Below are 25,150 nucleotides of genomic sequence, written 5' to 3'. Positions count from 1 at the left end.
GGCGAAGAGAGGCAGGAGATGAGGAAAGCTAGAGGTTTCCAGTGTGTGTGGCCGGGCGGTGGGCGTGGGGTGGGGGGCATGGTGGAGCAATGGGGCCAGAAGAGGCCGAGGAGGGAGGGGCTGGCCTGGGGAGGAAGGCAATTAGATTAGAGTCGTGGCCGCATGTCTGTCCTTCCTCAGGACTGTGTCTCCAGCTGACGTAGATGGGAGCCCAACATCAGGGGGTGGAGGAGAAATCGTTTCTGCCACTTTCGGCTTTGCGGGAGGCAGCTGGATGTGTCTGCTGTTACTTAATGGCTCCAGCGCCGGCCAAGGTCTCTGCCAGGGTCGGAGCTTTTTACTGATGAGTGAAAGGTACCTACCTGATTCCAGCCCCTCACCCTGCTCCCAGCTCCCCGCGTGGCCAGCAGAAGCCACTTCATGTCTGGGGGACCGCAGGGCGAATTGCGAGGCGTATCTGTCATGGAAGAAATCCTGGTCGCTGGCTTGCTTCTCCCTGCCACGTGACCCTGGGCAAGTCCCTTCCCTTCTCTTGGTCTCAGTTTTCCCACGTGTACAGTGGGGAGGTAGGACCAGAGGATTTCTGAGATGCCAACACGTGTTCACCCCCAACAATAACGACCACCCCCCCCCCCAGCTGTTACCCAGCCCTGGCTGGGGCTGTGCAGGGAGGTGCAGGCGGGACCTGGAGCCTTGACGGTGGAAGCCCCTTCTGTGGTCACATGGGCTGGGGGAGGAGCTGTCCTGAGGCCTGGGAAGCTGGCAGCGCCTCACAGGGCAAATTGAATTTGTGTTTGAAAATGTAAGTGACCAAATAGATTGGCCTTTAAAAATTCCAAATTGGTCGTGGAGACAGATGGATTGGATAGGTGGGAAGGAAGGAGGAAGGGAGGGAACTGCTGGCAGCAGCAGCCTTGTGCTATGAAGTTAGATTCTGGGACTTCTGCTGGGAACACACCACTCTGTCCTCCTTGCCTGCCAGGAGCCAGGGGTGAAAACCTCCCCCAGGTTCTAGCCCAGAGAGCATATGGCAACCAGGCCGCAGAAGCTGGTTCTGGCTGGTAGAATATGAAGCACCCAGGTGGCGTATCTGCTTGGACCTGCTAAAGAGCTCCGTGAGAAATGTCCTTTGGAGTTGTAGCCATGGGATGAATCTCGAGCTGTCACCCGTCTGTGTTCCGACCCCGTGGGGACAGAGCTTTCCTCATTACCAGCTTCTGGGGAAACATCCTTAGTTGAGCATTTAAGCCTCAGGGTCACAGTGAATTTCCTCCTGCTGTCCTTGTAACGAGGCACTGTGAGACCAGGGTCCTCTGTTTTTCAAAGTGTCATAGTCTAGAAAGTCATACAAACTGATCTTTAAAAATCACTAGTCGTCTTTCCTTTCCTTGTCTTGCTATTGCTCCATAGATGAAACAGACTCATCTGAGAAATCTTCTCAGAGCCCAGAACAATGGGATGATGAAGTTACTGCATAATAATATTGACTGTGTGTTTATTCATTCATTCATTCATTCATTCATTCATTCCTTTATTCATTCATTCGTGGAGCACCTGGTATTCGCCAGGCTCTGTTCAGGGTGCTAAGCATGCAGCAGGGAGCAAAACAGACAAAAATCTGTCCTCATGGATCCTATATCCTGATTATAGGGTGGTGAGACAGATGTTAAAACAGTAAGATGGTTAAAGTGTGGGATAGTAATAGGTGCTGTGAAGAAACAGAAAAGCAGGAAGTAGGACTGGGGAGCTGCAGAGTTGGTGCGGGTGGCGTCAGGGTGTCCAGTTGTTTTTTTTTTATGAATTTATTTATTTATGCCTGCGATGGGCCTTCATTGCTGCGCGTGGGCTTTCTCAAGTTGTGGTGAGCAGGGGCTACTCTTCATTGCGGTGCGTGAGCTTCTCGTTGCGGTGGCTTCTCTTGTTGTGCAGCACGGGCTCTAGGCTCACGGGCTTCAGTAGTTGTGGCTCGCAGGCTCAGTAGTTGTGGCGCACGGGCTTAGTTGCTCCGCGGCATGTGGGATCTTCCCAGACCAGGGCTCGAACCCATGTCCCCTGCCTTGGCAGGCGGATTCTTAACTGCTGTGCCACCAGGGAAGCCCCAAGGGGTGTCCAGTTTTAAGTAGCAGTCCAGGGATGGCCTCATTGGGAAAGTGACATTTGAGCCAAGGCCTAAAAGAGGTGACGGAGCGAGTTGTGGGATCTGGAATTCCAGCCAGAGGGCACAGCCAGTGCAAAGGCCCTGAGGTGGGACTGTGCTTGGTGTGGTTTTGGAGCAAGGCGGAGACTGAATAGTGGGGACCAGGGCAGGGACGATGGAGGGGTGCAGGGTGCCCCTCGCAGGCTACGGCAAGGACCCGGCTTTCAGGACCTGTGAGATGGCGGCCAGGGGCGTGTTGAACAGAGGAGGGCCGTCACGTGACTTGCAGGTATAGAAGGATGCGTCTGAGGGCTGTGTCTAGCAGAGGCTCGGAGAGGTGCAGGGAGGCAAGCAGCGGCAGCAGGACCCCGGGAGGAGGGGGAGGGGCGCAGTGTACACAGTGGGATCAAGTGGCCACACTGTGACGTGACCCAGATAGTAGATGTGACCTTCTGCGTGGGGAGCAGAGGGGAGTTAGTTGCAGGCGGGGAGTTGGAGGAACAGAGGTCAGGGGTTCAGCTGGAGAGTCTGTTACATTGAGTGGACATGTCCCAGCTGGAGAGAGGCCTGGAGCTCAGAGGAGGGTGCAAAGTTGGAAGTCGTCGGTGGTCAGGGAGCGACATGAGGTCACCCAGGAGTGAGTGCTGACGGACACAAGGTGAGTCCAGGCCCCCAGAGTTAGAGACGGGTTGGGGAGGGGGTCGGGGGTGGTGGTGTGCGGATGGAGGGCGGCGCTCTGGGGATCCCGTCTGTCCTAGGAGGGAGCAGAGGCGGCAGGCCCGTGGTGGTGGGGGGGATTGGAGCTGCAGGGCAGTCACAGCGAAGGCCTCAGCTGATTCCCTCAGGGGCCGCGGTCGGGGGCCCCTTCAGAGTTGCCCGGAATTCAGGCAAGCCAGCCTTGCATGGACCGGTCCTTGGACCTGGGCCCCTCCAGAGGGTGGGGCATGCCCTGGGGCCGGGCAGCTCCCTTCTGCCCAGGGCCATTCCAGAAGGGCCCCCTCTGGGCCTTGAGCGGCGATGCCCGCAGGCTGGGGAGTAAGTCCTGAGGGACCTGGGGTTGCGGCGCAGCGACCCCCACCCCCCATCCACTGGGGGACGTGGCCAGGGCCTTGTAAGACAGTGGCACGCCGGGGTCTGTTACAAGAGTTGGCAAGTTTGGGGTTCCCTGGAGAGTCAAGGTTGATGGAACCCAGCAGCTGTGATGCGTCCGACTTCCGGGTTAAGTTTTCCTTTGTGTTCCATAGTTTCTGCAGCTGAATTTTGTAAAGTGAGACAGCCTGGTTCTAGAGACTTGAAGGAGGGGCCTCACTTAAGTCAAGATGGTAAGGGATGGTGAGCAGACACCCGGAGGAGGTGGAAGGGAGAACCCAGGGGCATCCGGCTCAGGGAGACAGAGGTTCAGATTATCATCACTCCGTGAGAAAAGGGAAAGTGGAAGAGTGACCTTCTGAAGGCCAGGGAATTGACAGCCTCAGAGTTTCACTTTCTTCCGTGAAAACTTTCCTCTGTGGTTTACTTGTTTGGTTGATTGGGTAGCCAGGCTTACAAGGATGGAGCAATTTTCTAGCCAGGTCAGTGAAAACCACATCATTCTGTCTTCCCCCAGATTCTAACAATGACAGGTAGTAATGTGTGGAATTGTTGGTAGTCTACATTAGGGCCTTGGTGCCAACAGATCTTGTTCAAATCCTGCCTCTGCCATACATGAGCTGTGTGACCTTGGGTAAGTCACTCACCCTCTCTGAGCCCTTGCTTCTTCACCTATAAAGAGAATAACTACCTTACATGTTTCTGTAAGGGTTTAGGTGGGAAGACACCTATGAAAGCATCTCCCTTCATCCTTGGCATTTGGGAGGCTTCAAAAGATCTCAGTCCCTTTTCTGTCACTGCAGTTAGGAGCTCATGATTTGACCCTGAAGGGATGTGCCAATTTCCCTGGCTCCCAGGGAGAGGAGGGTGCTTGGGTGCAGTGTTCCAGGAACCTCCCACGTGGGCAAGTTTCTTATTTGTGTCAAGACCATTCTCTTCCCCTCCATCCTCGATTCCTGCCATGGGCACCACTGGTCTCCATCCACCCAGCCTGCTGATAAGCCAGGAACAATGTTATCGCAGCTGCCAGGCCCTGTGGGGTAGAATTCCTTTGTTGGGCAGTCTTGGCTCCCTTGGGGGTTCTGGGTGGGTTCAGGTTTATTGACATGGGCTGTTGAGAGGGTCTGGGGCAGGGCCTGGCTCCTAGTAGATGCTCAGGGAGTATTCACTGGATGGACAAGTGAGTGAGTGGTGACAGCTCTGTAGATGGTGGGGCAAGACCCACATCTGGAAAGAGTGAGACTGGATTTGGAGCCAGTGCTCACATGTAGCTGTGTGGCAGGGGGACAATGTAGCACCAGGAGTTAGGAGGCTCCAGCCTGGCTCCTTACTGTGTGATCCTGGGCAGGTCACGTCACATCTCTGAGCCTTTTAAAAATATCTGTCAAGTGGAGGTAATAATAATTTGTAAACTGTAAAGTACTGTATAAGCAGAAAGCAAGTGTTGGTGAGGATGTGGAGAAATTGGAACCCTTGTGCCCTGTTGGTGGGAATGTTACAGTTGCTGTGGAAAATCACATGGCAGTTCCTTAAAGCATTAAGCATAGTATTACCGTACAATCCAGCAATTCCACTGCTTGGTATATACCCAAAAGAATTGAAAGTGGGGTCTTGAAGAGATATTTGTCCACCCATGGTCCTAACAGCATGATTTGCTGTAGCCAAAAGGTGGAAGCAGCCCAATTGTCCATGGAAGGGTGATATAAACATACAGAGGAATATTATCGTAGTGTAAACATACAAAGGAATACTGTTCAGCCTTAAAAGGAAGGAAATTCTAATACATGCCACAGTATAGGTGAACCTTAAGGGCCCTATATGAGGGGCTTCCCTCGTGGTGCAGTGGTTAAGAATCCACCTGCCAGTACAGGGGACATGGGTTTGAGCCCTGGTCCGGGAAGATCCCCCGTGCCGTGGAGCAACTAAGCCCATGCGCCACAACTAATGAGCCCGCATGCTGCAACTACTGAAGCCCCCGCGCCTGAGCCCGTGCTCCGCAACGAGAGAAGCCACCACAGTGAGAAGCCCGCGTGCCACCATGAAGAGTAGCCCCCGCTCGCCGCAACTAGAGAAAGCGGATGCACAGCAACGAAGACCCAATGCAGCCAAATATAAATAAATTAATGAATGTTAATAAAAAAGACCCTACGTGATAAGTGAAATAAGCCAGTCCCAGAACGACAAATACAGTACGATTCCACTTATATGAGATACCTATAGTAGATTCATAGAGATGGAAAGCTGAATGGTGATTACCAGGCCCTGTGGGGAACAGGGATTGGGGAGTTACTGCTTAATGGGTACAAAGTTCCAGCTGGGTATGAAGAAAAAATTCTGTGGCTGGATGGTGGTGACGGTTGTACAATGTGAATGTACTTCATACCACTGAACTGTACACTTAAAAATGGTTCAGATGGGGCTTCCCTGGTGGCGCAGTGGTTGGGAGTCCGCCTGCCGATGCAAGGGACACGGGTTCGTGCCCCGGTCCGGGAGGATCCCATGTGCCGCGGGGCGGCTGGTCCCGTGAGCCATGGCCGCTGAGCCTGCGCGTCCGGAGGCTGTGCTCCGCAGCAGGAGAGGCCACAGCAGTGAGAGGCCCGCGTACCGCAAAAAAAAAAAAAAGAAGAAAAGGTTCAGATGGTAAATTTTATGTTACGTGCACAATAAAAAAATTTAAAGTGCTGTATAACCACCACCACCTTCATGAAAACAATTTGCTTTGACTGGAATTGAGCCTTTCTATTTATCTACGTGTAGAATGGCTGAATACTGAATAATTTGAATTTCTGGGTGAATTCTTGATGCCATCAACTCACCATGTGGTTATGGCGGCTCTCTGGGCTCAGAAGAGGAGAGGAGACATGAAATAGATAGGGCTTCTGTATTTAAATGTCCTAGGATGGCTCAGGTTGAGGCTGCCACCAAATGAGAGAACATCTGAAAACGCTCGGTGATTCTAAAAAGCTTCACCTGTTCTCACTGTGGTGCTTGCTGTTACCCCTGTAAGATCTGTGCCTTTTTTTAAAAAAGTAATTAATTAATTTTTTGGGCTGTGTTGGGTCTTTGTTGCAGTGTGCGGGCTTCTCATTGCCGTGGCTTCTCTTGTTGTGGAGCACGGGCTCTAGGAGCGCGGGCTTCAGTAGTTGCGGCGCATGGGTTTAGTTGCTCCGCGGCATGTGGGATCCTCCCGGACCAGGGCTCAAATCCGTGTCCCCTGCATTAGCAGGCGGATTCTTAACCACAGCGCCACCAGGGAAGTCCCAAGATTTGTGCCCTTGAGGGAGGAAAATGAAAACCTGTGGGTTGATAGGAGAATGATCTCACTAAAGAACTTAACCCAATATTATGTCTTCATCTTGAGGCCAAGAAACTGCCTCCCATAAAAAGGAAAAATATCTTAGACAGGTAGATGGTGGGTAGCCTCATTAATCTGCTACTGATTGTATCTTGAAATGACACTCGTGAGAAAGAAGTTCAGATGCTGAATTCTGCTCTTGCTTAAGTCAGTGGTTTTTAAAGTGTAGACCACCTGAGTTGGAATCATCAAGAGATCTTATAAAAGGAGACACAGTCCAGGCTTCCACGTCAGACCTACTTAATCAGGATTTCTGGGGACAGAGCCTGGGAATGTGTAATATTGACAAGCCCCTTGGTGATTCCTATTGATTGACTGAGAAACGAGAGCCTGGGACCAGCCCCAGCAGATTAATTGGGAAGCCAGGGACAAACACCATGTTGGGTGGCTGCCATTTGGGGTAGCTGCCATTTTGATGGGAGAAAAACCAGCCACAGCCTCCGGGGGTCTGAGGTGTAGTCACAGGGGGAGGCAAGCAGGGGCCAGTGCTTGTCAGAAGTGGCCTCCTCTGATACAAAGCGATCAACAGCCCAGACTGGCTGAGGGGCAGGGGTCCCCCACAAGGAGGTCTGATGTTTAAGTAACCAGGAAGTTCACCCAGTACTCACCCGACAGTTGAGGTGTTACGAGTGCCTAGTGGGCGGTGCATTTTCTGCCACTACCGTGCCAATGTGTGTATCCAACGTAATACCTGATCCTCGATGTTCCAGAACATCTTGTCTGCTCCTCTGCTGCCGCCTTTGGGCCTCTGAATTTTAAGTACCTGGTTATGAATTTGTCTCCCACTTAATACCAGGAGTTCCTCAAGGGCAGGAATTACCTGGTTTACCTCTCAGGGCTGGGCACACAATAAGCACTTCCTGAACTGTTGAAGGAGCATCTGGTGAACTTCCTGGTGGCTTAAACATGAGACCTACTTGCCAGAAACCTCTGTCTCTCATCCAGACTGGTCTGATGATTTCTTTCATCTTAGGGGATGCAGCCTCTGCTCTTTTTGCTAGAGTCTGGAGATGATAGAAGTATGGTGTGTAGGGAAGGCACATTTATATTCGGAGTGTCCGTTTCAGAAGAACAAAGCACTACCTCTTCCATGATGCAAGCTGTTCAGTGTAATCAACCTGCCACCAGCTAACTGGTTGGTCACCGTATTGGGACTCCGTGTTGGTCTCTGCCCCTGGCTGACTGGACACTCAGCAGTAGCCAGGCCAGCCTTTGTGATTGAAAGCCCATGTTGCTGAGCCCATGCATGACCTGCATCCCTCCCACTGTGACCCACTAGGCAATGGCAGAAGTGGCTGCAGAGGGAGCCTGACTGGTCCCCACGGGATGGGTCACACCTCAACTTTAAAGGATGATTGAAGTCCTCCTCTGCTGAATCACGCTTTGATGAGCATTAACATGGGATACAAATGTTTTCATATTCTTTGCCCATTCAGAGAAACCTATCAACATACCTGTTTCCCAGACCTCCTTGTCATCAGTGTACCAGTGATATTCCTTCCAAAGTTCCTGACCATCCAGCAAAACCATTTTCCATAGCCTATAAATTGGTATAGACTCTTTTTTTTTTTAATTGGGGTATAGTTGTTTTACAGCGTTGTGTTAGTTTCTACTGTATAGCGAAGTGGAGTTCCCTGTGCTATACAACAGGGGTATAGACTCTTATCTGTGGCCATTTCTTCCTTCAGGCAAAATGCACAACCAGGTGCACTGTTCAGAATTTTCCGCACCAGGAGGATTTCTTTCCACTGTCCTCTGGGGATGCTCCAAAAAGGGACTGTAGTGCTGCAGCATCCACCTTTGAATTTTGAACCCAGTTTTCATTGATTCTGAAGTCATAAACTGTTGGGTTCTACTACTGCCCACTTTGTTTTATTGGCAAGCTTCTGCTTTAATATTCTTTGGAGAGGCCCAACCCAGTGGAAGGATCTGTCACTAGACAGATCTTCTCTCTGATAAGTTGAAATGGTCCCCCATCCGGGATCAGCTCCCAGCATGCCTGCCCGTAGGATGAGTGTCCTGAGACTCACCTCCTCGTGACAACCCTGTAAATACTGGCGGGTACTGGCTGAGCCCTACCTCTAGGAATTTCTCTCAGCATGATATTCAGCTGTAGCCAGGCACTGTGATTTCTGGTTTCTCTTCTAAAGCCCTGTACTGCCCTGACATGATTCCCACAGCCATGAGGTACCCTCAGGACTCAGAGACCAAACTATGAGATCAAATAGCCTTTATTTCCAAGAACAAACGAGATTCTCAGACAGCAATAAATGGATAGAGTTAGCTCTTAGACAGTTACGTTCATTCAACAAATGTCTCATGAGTATTTAACCATGTGTAAGACCTGAAAAGTGTGATGATGGATCATATCCATGGACTACTGTGGACCGGTTCAGGAAGAAGAGCTCGAAGCGCCCCCTTCTTGATATCAATAGCACTGATACAGAATGACTGTAAAATGTCCGGAACGCATTTGATGCTTCTCTTTCCCTCCCCGAAGCCCCTCTGATACCAGCAGGAAGTGGGAACCAGTATTAGCTTCATGCTGGCCTGGAGCCTAGAATTAATGATGCTCGTTTCTTCTGACATCTGAATACTAGGTGGTGATGGTTACATTGTCTGGCCCGAGCCACTCACGCATGCCATTGTAGTTGCAGACAGCATTCCTGTCTTGATGCCTAAGCAAGATTAGAAAGGTCTAGCAGTTGGTTTGTTCATTTTCCATGTATTTTAAGAGATATTTATGATCCCATTACTATGTGATCTAACTAGTGTGCAGCAAGGGACTTTTACTGCCTTTGATCAACACTCCCTGGTTCCTAAGATACAACTCACGGTTGTCTGCCTTTTTGCAGCCTCAAGGCTTCCGGACCCCTTAGTACTCAGCTCTGTTTAACATTCTGTGCTTCTATTTGCCATTTAATAATTTCCTACGATTCTTTCTTTCAAATGCTGAGGAGGGTTTTGGGCATGCATATATTGTTTCTTAAAAAGTACTCAACATGTAATAGTGGTATATTGTTTTAGTTAAGCCACAGGTAGTTTGTCTGTCTATCCATGTATGTATCTATGTATTTATCTATCATCTACAGTGTTTAGGCTCAACTATACATACACACAGACACAGACGTAGACATAGACACACACACATATTATGTTTAGAGTAAAATACACACCCAGGCATACACATCCATGGTAATCCTGTTACCCTGGGGACAGTTCTACAAGGGCTTCAAATCATTGCTTAATGTCTAAAGGTAGAAGGCTGTATTAGGATCTCGGTCTTTGTCATGAACATGCAGTAATGAAACATATAACTCTCAAGTTTAAGAAATTTAGTGCTCCGATCAACCATAAAAACCTATTTGTGGGCGTTGAAGCGTCTGACTGTATTTAAGAAGCGTTTGTCAAATTATTACTACTGCTTTCACGGTTGTCACCCGCATTCTGTTGAGGGCGGGCGGTGAATGAGGGGGGTGAGTGCAGCAGAGGGAGACTGAGGGCACTTTGTGGTCGCCTCGGAGCCCTCTCTTTGCCCAGCGCGACCATTGAAGCCAGGCCATGGACACATCAGTCACAACACTCCCCAGGTGAAGGCGACAGCCAGTCTTCACTGTGGGCATCGTGACACATCCCATGGGCATCGCTGGGCTGGGCAGGCAGGGCATAGGGTACATGCTTTGCCCTACCGAGCGAGGCTGTCCTGGCTAGAGAACTCCAGGCCCGGCTGTGAACGTCATTGCCAAGGATGCAGTGCAGGTGGTGCCAGCTCAGGGCCCTCTGCCTCCACCAGCAGGTGACCCAGGTCCAGGTGTTCATGGTTTAGACTCCTCTAGAGGAGAGGGGTGATCTTGCGTCGTCTTGCAAGGGTCGGGGTTGCAGGTGTTTCGAGCCCTGATGCAGGAGGCTCAGGAAGAGGCCTTTAGAAACCCACAGATGTCTCCCAGAGAGCTGGGCTGGTGTGCTGACATCAGCGGCCCACGCAGCCTGGGTTGGGAGCCGGCTCTGCCCATGCTGTGCTGAGCGTCTTGGGAGCATCACCTCTTCCTCCCGGCCTCGACTCTCCCCCAGCGAGCCCAGGAGGTTGACACTCACGACTTGAGAGCTCCCACCTGCATCTCCCCTTGCCGTTGGGGAGGTAACCTCCCTGCGGTTATTGCATTTTACATCGTTCTCTGCCCCCCTCCCCCACCCCGCCTGCCCAGCGCTCCGGAACCTGCCTCCCTATAGACGAGCCATGTGGCACGGGGGTCGAGAGCTCTGACCTGAGAGTCAAGCAGACGAGAGTCTGAATCCCAGCTCAGGAAGATGGGTTCCATGAAAGTGCCCATCTCTCAGGGCTGCGTGAGGATGCAGGTGATCAGGAGCACCAGCCGAGCCTGGCAAGTAGAGGGTCTTGTGAGGAGGAGCCCCAAGAACCCTTAGACGGGGGCCAGAGCAGCCGCTCTGATGGCCTCGGGGCTTCCCCACAGATGTTTCCCTCTGTTGTATTCAGATCAGGTAACAATGGGCCCGCTGTTCTGGGAGGGGCCTGGGGTGGTCCCTCAGATCCCAGCAGCCTGAGCCCACTGGGAGGGCAGACACTTCCCTGGCTGGACGTCTCGACGATGGACAGGGATCTCAGTGACGGTGACAGTAAGTACAGCCTGTCTGGGCGAGGGGCGCCCGCCTCTGTGGGTGGCTGAGCTGAAATCTCCCTGCTGCCCTCAGCGCTGTCTTGGTTCTGCTTCTGTGCTGCTAGAGCATCCCTCCCTCCCTCCCTTCCTTCCTTTCACACGTAAAGCCCGTTTGCAGCCTTCGGGCTGTTCTTCCATTAGGTACCTCGGGGCAGTGGAAAAGGAAGGTAGAAAACCAAGGTGAGGACTTTCCTCGCTAACCACGTAACACTGTCCAAATCTTAGATTCTCTGTCCTTCCTTTCTCCGATTGATAGTCACCCCTCCCCCGCCCAAGCCAAATGTGAGCCTGGATATCAGGATTCTTATTTCAGTCAGAGTTGCATCAGTTCTTAGATGAGGTGAGGTTAATTTTTTTTTTTTTCGCGGTACGCGGGCCTCTCACTGTTGTGGCCTCTCCCGTTGTGGAGCACAGGCTCCGGACGCGCAGGCTCAGCGGCCATGGCTCACGGGCCCAGCCGCTCCGCGGCACGTGGGATCTTCCCAGACCGGGGCATGAACCTGTGTCCCCTGCATTGGCAGGCGGACTTTCAACCACTGAGCCACCAGGGAAGCCCAGATGAGGTTAATTTTAAAGCAATGTCAGTGAAAGGTCTTTATGCAGGATCTCCCTCTAGCAAAAAGCTCCCTTGTTCATTACTGCTCAGGAAACATAGTCCACGGTGACCCCATCTTGTCATTAGTGGGACAGAAATACAATGGAATCTAAGAACTAATTAAGGAGATGAAGAAGGAAGTGGTATTTTAAGAAGAAATGTGCTGTCTTTTAAAACAAGAAAGTTGGATAGTGAGTTTGGAATGGACATCCTGGGGAGTATCAGGTTGGGAATTGGCAGGCTAGGGTTCAAGTCCTAGCCCTGCTGTGAGTTGGCTCTGTGATCTTGGTCAAGTCACTTAACCTCTCTGAGCTTCAGTTTCCCCATCTGTAAAAGGAGATTGGTCAGGAGTTCTTAATTTGAGGACCATGAAGGTGAAGGCAAAATACTATATGTATGGGCTTTGTGGGGGGGGGGAGGGGGAGGGGGAGGGGGAGGGGAGGGGGAGGGGGAGGGGGAAGACATCCACAGCTTTCACTTGAATCCCAGAGAGGCCCATGACACTAGTACATTTTCAGAGTTACCGAACTTGGTGACTTTGAAGGTCCTTTGCAGGCCCAACACTTTTTCCTGCCCTTAATGCTGGTGTCTCTGAGCTTTAAGCCTCAGAGCTGCAGTGGGATATGAAATGAACCCATGCTAATCTGAGAGAGCTCAGTTTAAATTTTGTTGGAGTCCTTTTTCATATTGAAGTGAGAGACTGTACCTAGATATTTTAGCATGTATTTGAGGAGGACTGACTCTGATCTCTGATATATTGGAAATTGTGTATCCATAGTCTTATTCTGATAAGCTTCTACTAACAGTCGAATGCAGTCTTTCCTCTTAAAAAATAGTGCTCATTAGCATTCTTTCAGTTTATTCTTGGAGTTTGCTGTAGTAGACATGGGTTATGTCAGATCTGCATTCAAATCCAAGCTCTGCCTCCTAATTGCTGGGTGACTTCGCCTAAGTCACTTGACCTCTCTGAGCTTTATTTCCCCCAATAAAAATAGAGATGGTGTCATCTTGCAGAACTGGTAAAAGATTAATTGGATGTAAAGTGCCTAATATATCACTCAGCCCAGAGTAGGCATGGAGTAAATGTTGACTCTAGAGAATTATCAGATTATGTCCCCGAGAGCTTTAAAATTAAACTGCTATTAATGGAAAATATTACCACCGTGGTGTTTCTGTTTTGGAATCAAGCTTTTTGGTAAGCAAGGTAAGAGGAAGGTGGACTCTTTTTGGTTCCCTTAAAATTCTAAAACCTCTGATTCTGCCGTATGGTCACCCTATGTGCTGGTTTCCAACATAATCAAACCTCAGGCCGGCATTTAGGGTCCACTGCAAGGTGTGAGATTGTCCAGAAAGTTTTTAGAAACAAGATTGACGAAATCTGAAACTAAGTAAAGTTTTCTTCTGGTTTCAGAAAGGGAGGCTGCTATGGGACTTCTGTAATTTATTTATTTATTTTTAAAGCTTTTTCTCTCTTTTTTTAAAAAATAAATTTATTTTATTTATTGTTTATTTTTGACTGCATTGGGCCGTCGTTGCTGTGTGCAGGCTTTCTCTAGTTGCAGTGAGCAGGGGCTACTCTTCGTTGTGGTGCGCGGGCTTCTCATTGCGGTGGCTTCTGTTGCAGAGCTTGGGCTCTAGGCTCACAGGCTTCCGTACTTGTGGCGTACGGGCTTCAGTAGTTGCGGTGTGTGGGCTTCAGTAGTTGTGGCACAAAAGGTTGATAGTTGTGGCTCACGGGCTCTAGAGCACAGGCTCAGTAGTTGTGGCGCACGGGCTTAGTTGCTCCACGGCATGTGGGATCTTCCTGGACCAGGGCTTGAACCCGTGTCCCCTGCATTGGCAGGTGGATTCTTAACCACTGCGCCACCAGGGAAGCCTGACTTCTGTAATTTAAATGTCCCTTCTTAGGTGAGAGATGGTTGTCCACTTTAGCCAGTTGAGTTACCCTTCCCAGTCACTAAAGTGTTGTCCCCTTAGTTTTTGAGTCTACAGTGTGGGGAAGCTTCAGAGAGAGAATATCTTCCTCCAGTGACATAGTTTGGTACCAAAGTAGGCATGGATGGGGACATTCTGGGTGTTGCATCCACTTGGAAGTCACTTTCAGCACCACCTCTGTCGGATTTCAGTGCTTTAACAATGATTAATTAGGGGCAGGAGACGTGCACTCCTTTGATCACCTGAAATCAAGGGAATGGCATTTTAAAAAGAGAAAGATAGGGCTTCCCTGGTGGCGCAGTGGTTGAGAATCCGCCTGCCGATGCAGGGGATGTGGGTTCGTGCCCCGGTCCGGGAAGATCCCACATGCCACAGAGCGGCTGGGCCCATGAGCCATGGCCGCTGAGCCTGTGCGTCCGGAGCCTGTGCTCCACAACGGGAGAGGCCACAACAGTGAGAGACCCGCGTACCGCCAAAAAAAAAAAAAAGAGAAAGATAAGGGGATTATCCACGAATTGTGCCTTTCTCCACCAGAAAAATTCCTTCCTATACAAGAGAAAAATAGCTGGCGTCTGGTGAGCAGAAACACGACCTGGGTGGCACTTTGCAAAGCTCTCTCGGCAACCACTTGACGTGTGTGCCTGGAGCACTGGGGTATTCACCCGAGTAGAAAGGCCTTGGGGCTTGGAGTCAGGCTCTGAGTTCTAAGTACTGTTTCTGTCTCTGCTATGCGCCTGTGAGCTTTTGCTGTCTCAAATCACATCTCTGAGCCTCATCTCGTCCTTCTACTAAATGGGGAAAACAGTGGTTGTCATGAGGTGCAAGAGAGATCATGGAGCGTCCCTCACCGAGGCAGTGCGTGAATTAGGGGGCAGTGGTCCAGCTGGACGGCCACCCTGGAACTCAGCCCAACACTGTGGAAATGGTGACGCGGCTGGTGGCCCCCATCGGAGCACCCCACGCTGGGCGCCACACAATGTCCCGTGATGTCTGCATTCCTGTTGTGCCCACTGAGATCTGCCCAGGAAATGACGTGTCTGCCCGTGCTTCAGCCTGGAGGCCTTTATTTTTGTCCACAACATAATGGGGAGTTTAATTTAGCTCTGATGAGTTGCCAGAGGTCACTGTGGCTCCCAGTTGATGGATGGAGCTCTGAGTGCCCCACCTCTCATTCTTCCCGTCTTCCTGCACTGTTGTTGGGTTTCCAGCAGGACAGAGCAGCCACGTGGCGTCTTCTTGTCCAGGGGAGTACTGATGCCCCAGCGGAGACAAGACTTCCGGGCAGGCGGGGGCCCTCCCAGGGGAGGGGGCTGTGATGGCCTTGCCTTTCTTTCCACGCTTGACATTTTCACTCTTGTGCACTGGCTTAAAGGAGCACCAGGAAAGAGGAAGACCCGCCCTCCTCGGTCCAAGGCACTGACCGAACATTTATTACATGCCAGGCTCAGGGCTGAGAGCTGTATACACATTGTCTCGTTAGGTGGGCCCTAATACCACCCGCTCTCTTTCCCAGCTGGAGGAGTTGAGTGCTGGGAGGATGAGTGTCTGGCACAGTGCCATGTGTTACTTGGCTCAGACGGCAGCATATCAGAGCCCGGGTTCCTAAACACAATGCCCAGGGATTCTGAGTGCAGTCACCCCCATCCCCACCCTGGCTACAGTCCAACCCTGCCCCTCACCTTTAATTCTTTTAACTGCGCTAACAGACACTGCATGGACCCTGCCCCAGACAGGTTCAAATTCCAGCCGCCACCTTCCGGATCCCCCTCAGAGCCACCCCGCACAGGTGGGTGTCAGGTCAGGGTGGGCAAAATACGCCTCATGGACCAAAGCTGACCCACCGCCTGTTTTGTACTTTAATTGGAACCAGCCACACTTGTCTATAGCTACTTTCAGGGCACTACGGTCGAGGTGAGTAACCAAGACAGACTGTACAGCCCATAGTCTGAACTGTTTACCACCTGGCTATTTGTAGAAAATGTTTGCTGATCCCTGGGTCCCTGGTGGGCGGAGTAGCAGAGCATGCTAATAAACTTATTAGAAGCGAAACAATATTGAGAACCAAGGTTCGAAGAATAATTCCGGGGGAAATCTCATCCTGGGGATTTCAGGACACATTGGCAGGCGTTGCAGCTTTACATCACACTCGCATGCGTCCCAGGGCTCTCACCTGCTTCTTGGCAGAATCATTTGCTTACAAAGATAAGCAAGGTACTCTCTATATTCACAAACGTTCTTCTATTTCAGCTTCCTTTGGAAGTTTCCTGCAAGGAGACAGAACCTTAGAGACGCATATGTAGTGCTTATTATCAGAGGACAAGTGCACCCCTCATGGGGGAGGGGTGGTAGAGCAGGGTTGTTTATTTGTTTCAATGACACCGCCTCCTCCCTCACCGTTCTCGGCCATGAATGCCAGAATCTCAGGCTTCTTCACCGTCCAACGTCTTGTCTCTACTTCCAGATAACCTAAGCTGTTCCGGTTTTGAACAAGATCTACTTATTCTTCTGGCCTCTGCTTTTATTAAACTCTAAAGAACAGGACATAATATCTTTATTTTTTGTAGTGATAAAGAGCTATAGGTTTTATAGAGCTGCAGAAAGCAGGAGGATCTCAGAGATGAGGTCGATCAGCTGGAAGTTTGACCCAAGTGGCCTTCAGTGAGTTAATGCAGAGAGAATCCCCTTCCACTGACCGTTTATCAGCTCGCTCTTTAAAGTCAACTTCCTATGGTCAACTGCTCACTAGAAAGACACAGTTGAGGGATCCTTGTCCCCCAGCCTGGGGACTTCACGGAACAGGTTTGACAGGTGGCCCACTGGGCTGGAACTGGAGCAAGGAGCCTCTGGCCTGCTCTAACTCCAGCGCTGTGTACCCTAGGAGTACTGGAGTAACCTCTCTGAGGCTCAGACTCCTCGTGTCAAGTGGAGCTAGACGCCCTGCCTTCCACACCTCTAGGTGGGATGGTGGGGTGAGGCATCAGGTGTGGGAGGTGCTTCGTGAGTAGTCCTGAGTTTCCAGGAGCCAGTTCTAGTATTATGCTTTCCTACTTGGAGTCTCAGTCCCTATGTATAGATGTCACAGCCTGACAGATCAAGATGAGGTTTTAAAAACAGTTATATAATCAGTGCTTCTTCCATAGGGTTTGCCTTGTAAAAAGTACTTGGAAAAGAACAGCAGCTTTGGAGAGAGAAGAACCTTGGTTTGAATCCACTTCTATCACTCACTGGCTGGGCGATCTTGGGCGAGTCACATTGGTAGAATGTGGTTGTGCTGGTGTGTCAGTTTGGGTCATCCAAGAAGCAGACACCAAGATGGCCTGAGACATGCCAGACATCCCTTGGAGACCTATGAAGGGAAAGGGAGAGAAGGGGCAGGCGTAGGCAGAGACCGTCTTTGGACCACAGTGTAGGTCAGACACCTGTGAGAGGAGAGAGGGCAGCAGGGGAGCCTGAGACCCTGGTGTGGCTCCAAGAAAGTCTTGTGTGGGTCTGTGGAGAGTCTCAGAGTAAAGACTGCCTGATGGAGGAAGCTGCATGACCTACTGTCCCACATCCCAGTGCCTTAAAACAACAACCACTTTAATATATTTCATGATTTTGTGGGTCAGAAATTTCAACAGGGCTCAGGTGGGTGCTCCATGTGTAACTGATTAGGGTCTGTGTTGGTTCAAGCTTCTGTAACAAAAATACTGTAGACTGGGTTGGCTTAAACAACAAGCATTTATTTCTAACAGTTCTGGAGGCTGGGAAGTCCAAGGTCGAGGCATTAGCAGACCCGGCATCTGGTGAGGGCCCGCCTCTGGCTTGTAGACAGCCGCCTTCTCACTGGGTGCTCACATAGTAGAGAGAGTGAGAGAGCCCTAGCCTCTTTCTCTTCTTATAAGGACCTTGATCCCATCATGGGCTCCATCCGTAAGACCTCATTTAAACCTAATCCCCTCCCAAGGGCTTCCCTGGTGGTGCAGGGGTTAAGAATCCACCTGCCATTGCAGGGGACACGGGTTCGAGCCCTGATCTGGGAAGATCCCATATGCCGCAGAGCAACTAAGCCCGTGCACCACAACCACTGAGCCTGCGCTCTAGAGCCCGCGAGCCACAACCACTGAGCCTGTGTGCCACAACTACTGAAGCCCACGCACCTAGAGCCTGTGCTCCGCAACAAGAGGAGCTGCCGCAATGAGAAGCCTGCGCACCGCAACAAAGAGTAGCCCCTGCTCGCCACAACTAGAGAAAGCCCAAGTGCAGCAATGAAGACCCAGCACAGCCAGAAACAAACAAATAAATAAATAAATATATTTTTTTAATGTGTTAAAGAAAAAAAACCCCAAAACCCAGCTCTACTGGGGCTGTGGGTTTCAACACATGAATTTGGGGGATGCAGACATGCAGTCCATGAAAGGGTCCCTCAGTGTGTTGGGCAGGCAGCCGCTCTGGACCGGAGGCTTTGCTCGCATTCCTGGTGGCTTGGCGGGGTGGCTGGAAGGCCAGGCTCCACTGGGCCCCTCCCCACGTAGTCTCAGGGCATTTGCTCGTGGCCTCTCCAGTGGGATGGCCTAATGTCTTACCTGACAGCTCAGGCATCAAGAGGGACGGCTTCAGGAGGCCAGAAGTAGGAGCTGCAGTCTCTTCTTTGCTTGCTGCGTTCCCTTGGTGAAGCGGTCACAAGCCTGCCCAGGTTCAAGGGGAGGAAACGGAGACCTGTCTGTTGATGAGAGGAGCAGCAGTGTGCCCATCTGTTATTCGGTGCCTGTCTCCTAGGGCTGGGGAATATGATACTGTTTCTACCGCACCTGTCCCGCTGACTAGCACAGAGTAGGTGCCCAGCAGATAGGGGCTGCCCTTCCGAATGTTTGTGTCATCATTATTCTTACCGCTGCTACTGTCATACCCCCAACCCCATTGCTGGCCGCCCTACAAATATGTTGTGTGTCGTGAGGGGACCGGAGTGAGACTGACTGAAACCGTGAGCCTCTTTACGATGCACCTGCCCTCACCCGTCAGGTAGCTGACAGGAGTCGCCTTCGACCCCCTCCTCCCCGAGGCTTGGCACTGCCCGTTCTTCCCCAGGTGTGATGGACCTCAGCTTCGAGGCCGAGAGTCCTCTGGCGCCCCCGGCTGAACTCCTGGAGAGGCTGCCCAGCTGTGACTGCCTTCTTCAAGGGGACAGTGAGCCTGTGTCCCTGGGGGCTTGGGTCCTGCAGCTTCTTCCTGGGGCTTATGCTGTTGTGCGGGCATCTCTGGAACAGGCCGGGCTGGGAGAGCTCCCCTGTCCCCTGGGGGCCCTGGGAAGCCCCTTGTCGCCATTGGGAGGGAATGGGAGGATGGGGCATAGGCCCTGTGTCCATGGACATTCTGTGACCATGTCCATCTCCACTTACGACCAGGATGCTGCCGGTCTTGGAACCCAGGATGCCAGATATTCTTCCCACCTTCGGAGGCCCCGGGGAGGCCCCAGGAACAAAGGTGCTGGTCTTCGTTTCTGGAACACAGGTGAGCCCTGGCAGCTCCCACGGAGCCATTGTGCGGGATCACGCGAGATGATCCTCAGGTCACCTTTGTCCCCCGACAGCCCTCCTCGGGGATCTCAGGGGCCACAGATTTCAACCCAGACAGTGCATCAGGACTCCAGACCCAGTGGATCAGAGTCTCCAGGGATGGAGCCTGGGAGTGTGTATTTTTCCAAGCTCTTCAGGTTGTTTGGCTACCAAGCCAGGGTTGAAAACTCTAGTCTAGATCAGGGGTTGCATACTACGGCCCCCAGGCCAGATCCAGCTCACTGCCTCTTTCTGTCTATCAGGTTTTATTGGCACACGGCCATGTGTTTTTGTTTCCTTACTGTCTGTGGCTGCTTTTACACCGTGACAGAGGAGCTCAGTGGTGACACAGAGGCCACGTGGCCCACAAAGCCTAAAGTATTTCCTGTCTTGCCCTTTACCGAAAGTCTGCTTGATTGGAGGACTCGGGGCACAGCTCCGGCTGTCCGGCCAGCTTTGTGCGGACAGGAGGAGGAGCCGTGCCCATGCTGGGTCCAGGGTAGCCGTGTCCTGCCGTCGAGGGTGCCTTCCTGGTGCCTCTGGCCCCGCTGCTGCCTGGACCACCTCCCTTCTCCTCCCTGGCTGCCCTCCCTGCGTGCCTGCAGGCGCCCCTTCTTCTGTGGAGTCGTCCTGGCCACTGTTGCGCCCACGCCCTCCATCTGCTGTGCACTGTCTGTGGGCACACGGGCCCCTCTGTGCGCTGGGCCGGGGGTGTCGGCCACACAGCGTGTGTTGGTGAGGGCTTACATTTGGAGGCAGGCTGCCGTGGAGAAGAATGTGAAGATGGGGGGCAGGGCGGAGGAAGGGGCCTCAGCTCATGGCGGTGGCGGGAGGGCTTTGCCGAGGAGGGACAGGGCAGTTGGGCCTCAGGGGAGTCTTCCAGGAGGAGGAGAGGTGTCCCGAGAGGGGGCCGAGAAAGGGTCCTTCCTAGTTTGCCCTCCCAGCCTGCACCACTGCTGTCCAGCGGGCTCATGGCGGGTCTCTGTGGGTGCCACTGTCAGAAGGTTCTCGGCTGCGGTCTTCCCCTGAGCGTTACTCACAACTCCTCTGGCTGAAGTCAAGGTCCCAGAGGGCAGGAACCTCGTCTAGTCCTAACTCTGTCTCCTCCTAGCTGTGTGACATCTTCTCTGTACCTCAGTTTTCCTTATCTGTAAAGTGGCATAATTCATCTTTCAGTTTTTTGTTTCTGTTTTTTCATTTGAGCTCTAAGACCCCATCAGCCCTTCTCCGCAGCTCCAGACCTCAGCTAAAGTGGTTTTGTTGTCCTCTAGAAGGACCTGCCACTTTCCCACTGGGCATCTGTTCACACAGTTCCTGATGCCGGAGATGCGCTCACCAGCTGGATGCCCGAGGGCTCTACCACTGCTGTGGACACGGCCGGGGGACCCCTGTCTCCGGGCCTTAGTTTCCATCAGCACAGTGAGGGGGCTGGCTGGCCTGGGTGAGCCCGCAGGCTCTCCCCAGACCCACTGCCCCTCTGCTCGGTCCCCACCAGAGTCCCCGTGGTGACAGAGGAGGTGGCCCGGGAAGCCCTCCTCAGCTTCGTGGACTCCAAGTGCTGCTACGGCAGTGCGGCCGCCGGTGACCTCGTCATCCTGGAGCTGAAGCAGCAGGTCCTGCGCAGGGTGAGGGCTGGCCGGAGGGCGCCTGGCGAGGCCGGGGAGAAAGGAGTCTTGGGGAACAGTGCGTGTGAATAGCGGTGACATTGTAGTGAGTTATAATGCAAGGAATCTTGGTTGTCAATCACCAGAGAACAGCTCGAATGCCCTAGGCGTCATGGATAGCGCATTACCTATATGTCTTACCGAATCCTCATAGCTACCCTTCATGGTAGGTATCATCGTCACCAGTTAGGAGGAATTGGACATTTAGAGAGGTGGAGTTACTTGCCCCCAAACATGCAGCTAGAAGTGACCGAGCTGGGATTCAAACACAGGTTTGCTGGCACCAACGCCCTGTTTTTAAAGACACAACTTACCTGCTTCTTGGAGGGGTGGGCTAGAAAGGGCTGTCTCCTCCCCTGATCCCAGCTCCCTCTGCCTCCCCCAAGTTTCATCTGTGCCAGGGGTATTTATTCATCACCCCCAAGCCTGAGGCTCCAGGGAGGTCCTGTGCTTGGTACCAAGACCACACAAGGTGACCCCACCTTTGTCACCTTCTGCCTTGACAGGGACAAGTTTAAGTTCACATTTCCTAGTGTCACTGGCATAGCTGTCCCCTGGAGGGCACACAGTCACAGAAATCAGCCTCACAGGGAGTGGTCAGAGCAGGGATTTGAGGTACGAGTTCTCTGTGTAGCTCTGTGACCTTGGGAAAGTCACCTGACCTCTCTGAGCATCCCTTTCCTCACGTGGAAAAGGAGGAGCCGGGCGTTGTCCGAGATCCTGTGGATGAGGATCAAGAAGGAGGATCTCGACCTCAGGCAGATACATTCCCCCAGGGGTGCTCGGAGTGGCTGATTCCAGCAGCCTCCATCTGTCAGAGGGCAATTTTTGCTTCAAAACTTGCCTCATAGGGCTTCCCTGGTGGCGCAGTGGTTGAGAGTCCGCCTGCCGATGCAGGGGACACGGGTTCGTGCCCCGGTCCGGGAAGATCCCATATGCCACAGAGCGGCTGGGCCCGTGAGCCATGGCCGCTGAGCCTGTGCGTCCGGAGCCTGTGCTCCGCAACGGGAGAGACCACAACAGTGAGAGGCCTGTGTACCGCAAAAAGAAAAACTTGCCTCATAGACCATTTCTGTGTATAAAGAAATTATACACGTTATACTGAAGGTGCCCTGTGGTGTGTCTGTCAGGGGAGATTTCCTGGGGTTAAATGACCCCCTGCAGATATGTCCCAGGGCATCTGCGACACGAGTCCTCGCTGCTGCCAGCCTGTTCTGAGCAGCCCTCGGGCGCTGGCCGTGCTTGGGAACTTCTGTTCTCCCTGCTGAGCCCAGGGGTGGGGAGCTTCATCCTTTCTCATGAGGCTCTGTCTTCCTAAGGACACGAGTGTGAACACACTATTTTTCCTTTGTAGTATCGACTAGAAACCTTCAGTGAATCCAGGATAAGTGAATGGACTTTTCAGCCCTTTACCAGTAAGTGAGTTGTCTGAAATCAGTTTAATTCGGAGTGAATATGGCAGGGATTGGTGGAGAATGTCAGGACTTGGCTTAGCCACCAACCCCGAGGAAGATGATCTGCTGCTCGGAGCCTCAGTTTCCCATCCCCCATAAAAAGAGAGGGTGGCCTTTCCTCCTGGAGACCTTCCAGGGCTGACGTTAGCAGACGCTTCCTGTCCAGGAAGTGGCTTGCAGGAGGTCCTGCAAAAGTCTAGTGTTTGCGTTTGGCCACCGTGGTGCTGCCACACGGGGCCAGACTGCAAAGGCAGCCACTGTGCTCGGGCGTCTACCTGCCTCCTGGGCCACCCCCAGCACCTCCCCGAGTCTCTAGATCCCCACCCCGTTCAGTGTGCCGTGCCGCCTCTGCTGGACCCCCTAGAGGCTTAAGGCTCTCTTTGTGGGAAGCTCTGTGCCCTACCTGTTTTCTGGTTCATCCTTCGAGACTTAGCTCAAGGGTCCCCTCTTTTATGAAGCCTTTGAGGATTTCTTCCCTGCTGTCCCCTCCCCAGCAGAATGAGTCAGTCTTCTGAGTTTTTCAGAACGCCTTATGCAGCTCTTGTCCAAAGCACTTACCATGTCATATTCTGTTGTATTGTGATGTAGTCTCTCTCCTTGAACGGAGGAGGAGAAAGAAGATGGTGGGGATGGTGACAGTAGTGATGACAATCCTGGTTTATTGATCCCTCGGCATGTACCAGCCCTGGGCTAAGCTTTGGTATGCCTTCTGCTGTTCAGTTTTACTACCGTTCTCCATGGTAGGTGCCACCGTTATCCCTGGTTAGAGAGGAGAGGATTGCAGGGCAGAGAGGTATATATAGGTGGAGGAGCTGGTGTCGAGTTCCGCAGCCAGGAAGTACAAGAAGCAGGAGTCAGCCGGGTCTGTTCAACTCCGACGCTTGGCTGCTTAACAACAGGCTCTAAGGGGACCCTTACCTACCAGTCCCTCGGCCCCAGGTTCTAGCTTAACGCCTGGCACCAGGTGGAGGCTCCGTACTATGTGGTGAATAAATGAAGGCTGGTCCTTGCAGCTGTTTGCTGCTCTTTGAACAGCCCCTTTCTCTGTCAGACCACTCCGTGGATGGGCCACAAAGAGGCACCTCCCCTAGGCTTTGGGACATCAAGGTCCAGGTTCCCCCGATGTTTCAGGAAGATACCAGGAAGTTCCAAGTCCCTCACTCATCGTTGGTCAAGGTAATGTGTTCATTGGAGTCTCTGCCCTTCTCTCGGAGCTGGTTTTCCGGGCACCGTAGTTTCTTCAAACTTTATCCTTTTAAAAAGGAAACCCCAAATCCAGGCTGGTGGTTTATTCCTTGCCCATCAAATAAGCAGAATTCTAAGAAAACCCAGCGTATGGGATGTAGTCCCATATGAAATTCCGTGCAAATTAGGGAGCGTTCACATAGCAACAGGATGGTACGAAATTGTCACCAGATTTAAATAGCGAGCATTCACATTCCTAGACCATCTGAGGGTTTTTGTCTTTTTAATTTTTTTGACCTGTTGGGAAACAGCTGAATGAAACATATAAAATAAAATTAAAGCATCACTGGGATTTTTTTTTTATGGAAGTCATTAGGGGAGTAGAATTTGACATCCATGCTGTTTTTCAGAAATATAATCAGGACAGGTAGTGAGGGTAACCTAATGTGTTACAAAACCACAGCTGCGATGTTTTATGTTATGTGCTCATCTAATTAACTGCCTTGTTTTCACTTTAGAACTTGATTCAAGTGTGTCATTTTACCCTCTGAGTTTTCATAGCATCATAAGACGAAGAGGACTTTGAGAGATCAAGAAAGTGTTTCATCCTGTTCTCCAGGGTGGAAAAGCTGTTTTGATTCAGCCATTGAATTCCAGTAGCTCGCTTGCTGCCTTTTGCAAAAACACCCTCTGTTTTTTTATGGCTTCTATTCCCAAAGACCACTTTAGCCACCTAACGGGCAAAGGGTACTGGCTTTTGTGGTTTAGCCTGGGAGTGTGAATTAGGGCGTGGGAGTCGGAGACCTGGTCTCCTCGTCTTAGCGTCCAGGACCGACTGGGCTGAGGCTCCGAGGAGATGGTAATGTGCCTTGGCTTGGTGTTCAAGGCCCTTTGGAAGCCTAGTCACAAATGGTCATCTTCCCACCATGGCCTGAACTGTTATACCTCGACGTGGGATGCTGACATCATGGGGGTGGGGTTGGTGAAACCAGGAGCTGCTGGTACTTGGAAAACCAGACCAAGGAGAGCGTTCACTCTCAGGAATGCCACAGATGCCACGGGCATGGGCGCTACAAGTGCAGCAGCTGCCACGGGGCCGGCACGGTGAGTCACGTGGCCGTTGGTGAGTACGTGATGTGGAGCAGGGCCATGTGGGGATGGAGGGCTGGGCTGGCAGCCTGGGGCTCCCTGCGCCAACAGTGGGCCCTCCGACAAGTCATCCTCCCTCTCCGGGCCTCCATCTTCCTATCTGTGAAACGGGAATGTTGGAGTGGGTGGTCTCTATTGACCTTATTTCACTTTGATGGTTTATGATTTTCATTCTTCTCTCCTTTTCTCCTCCACCTACAAACATTTACTGAGTACCTGCTGGGTGCAGGAGGACTGAGACCTGGGGTCCTTCTCACAGGGACCCTCTGTCCGAGGGGCAGACTGGCAAGTGACCAGCACTTGTAGTGCAGGGGCCAGTGCCGGCCGAGAAGTGAAGTTCAGGGCCTTTGAGGGACACAATACGCTCGGGCCTTGGA

At 52.0% G+C, this 25,150-nt stretch overlaps 1 protein-coding gene across 1 annotated transcript in view; it reads left to right on the top strand.

Annotated features, from left to right (window-relative positions):
* Positions 1 to 5,480: 5,480 nt before the first annotated feature.
* Positions 5,481 to 25,150, top strand: part of SSUH2 (ssu-2 homolog) — a 31,530-nt gene continuing 11,860 nt past the window's right edge. The window contains exons 1-7 of the mRNA XM_089919584.1: positions 5,481 to 11,216; positions 18,855 to 18,953; positions 19,196 to 19,277; positions 20,817 to 20,946; positions 22,340 to 22,400; positions 23,491 to 23,615; positions 24,666 to 24,728. Of these exons, the coding sequence (XP_089775710.1) occupies positions 11,054 to 11,216; positions 18,855 to 18,953; positions 19,196 to 19,277; positions 20,817 to 20,946; positions 22,340 to 22,400; positions 23,491 to 23,615; positions 24,666 to 24,728 (723 nt within the window). The 5' untranslated portion in view covers positions 5,481 to 11,053. The remainder of the gene's footprint in view (positions 11,217 to 18,854; positions 18,954 to 19,195; positions 19,278 to 20,816; positions 20,947 to 22,339; positions 22,401 to 23,490; positions 23,616 to 24,665; positions 24,729 to 25,150) is intronic.

Source organism: Delphinapterus leucas, chromosome 10, assembly GCF_059928025.1.
Source record: "Delphinapterus leucas isolate spDelLeu-1000000601 "Yukka" chromosome 10, BTC_Dleu_Yukka2, whole genome shotgun sequence".
Lineage (NCBI taxonomy): Eukaryota > Metazoa > Chordata > Mammalia > Artiodactyla > Monodontidae > Delphinapterus > Delphinapterus leucas.
Note: the sequence above shows the minus strand (reverse complement) of the source record. Positions and strands in the feature narration are given on the sequence as shown.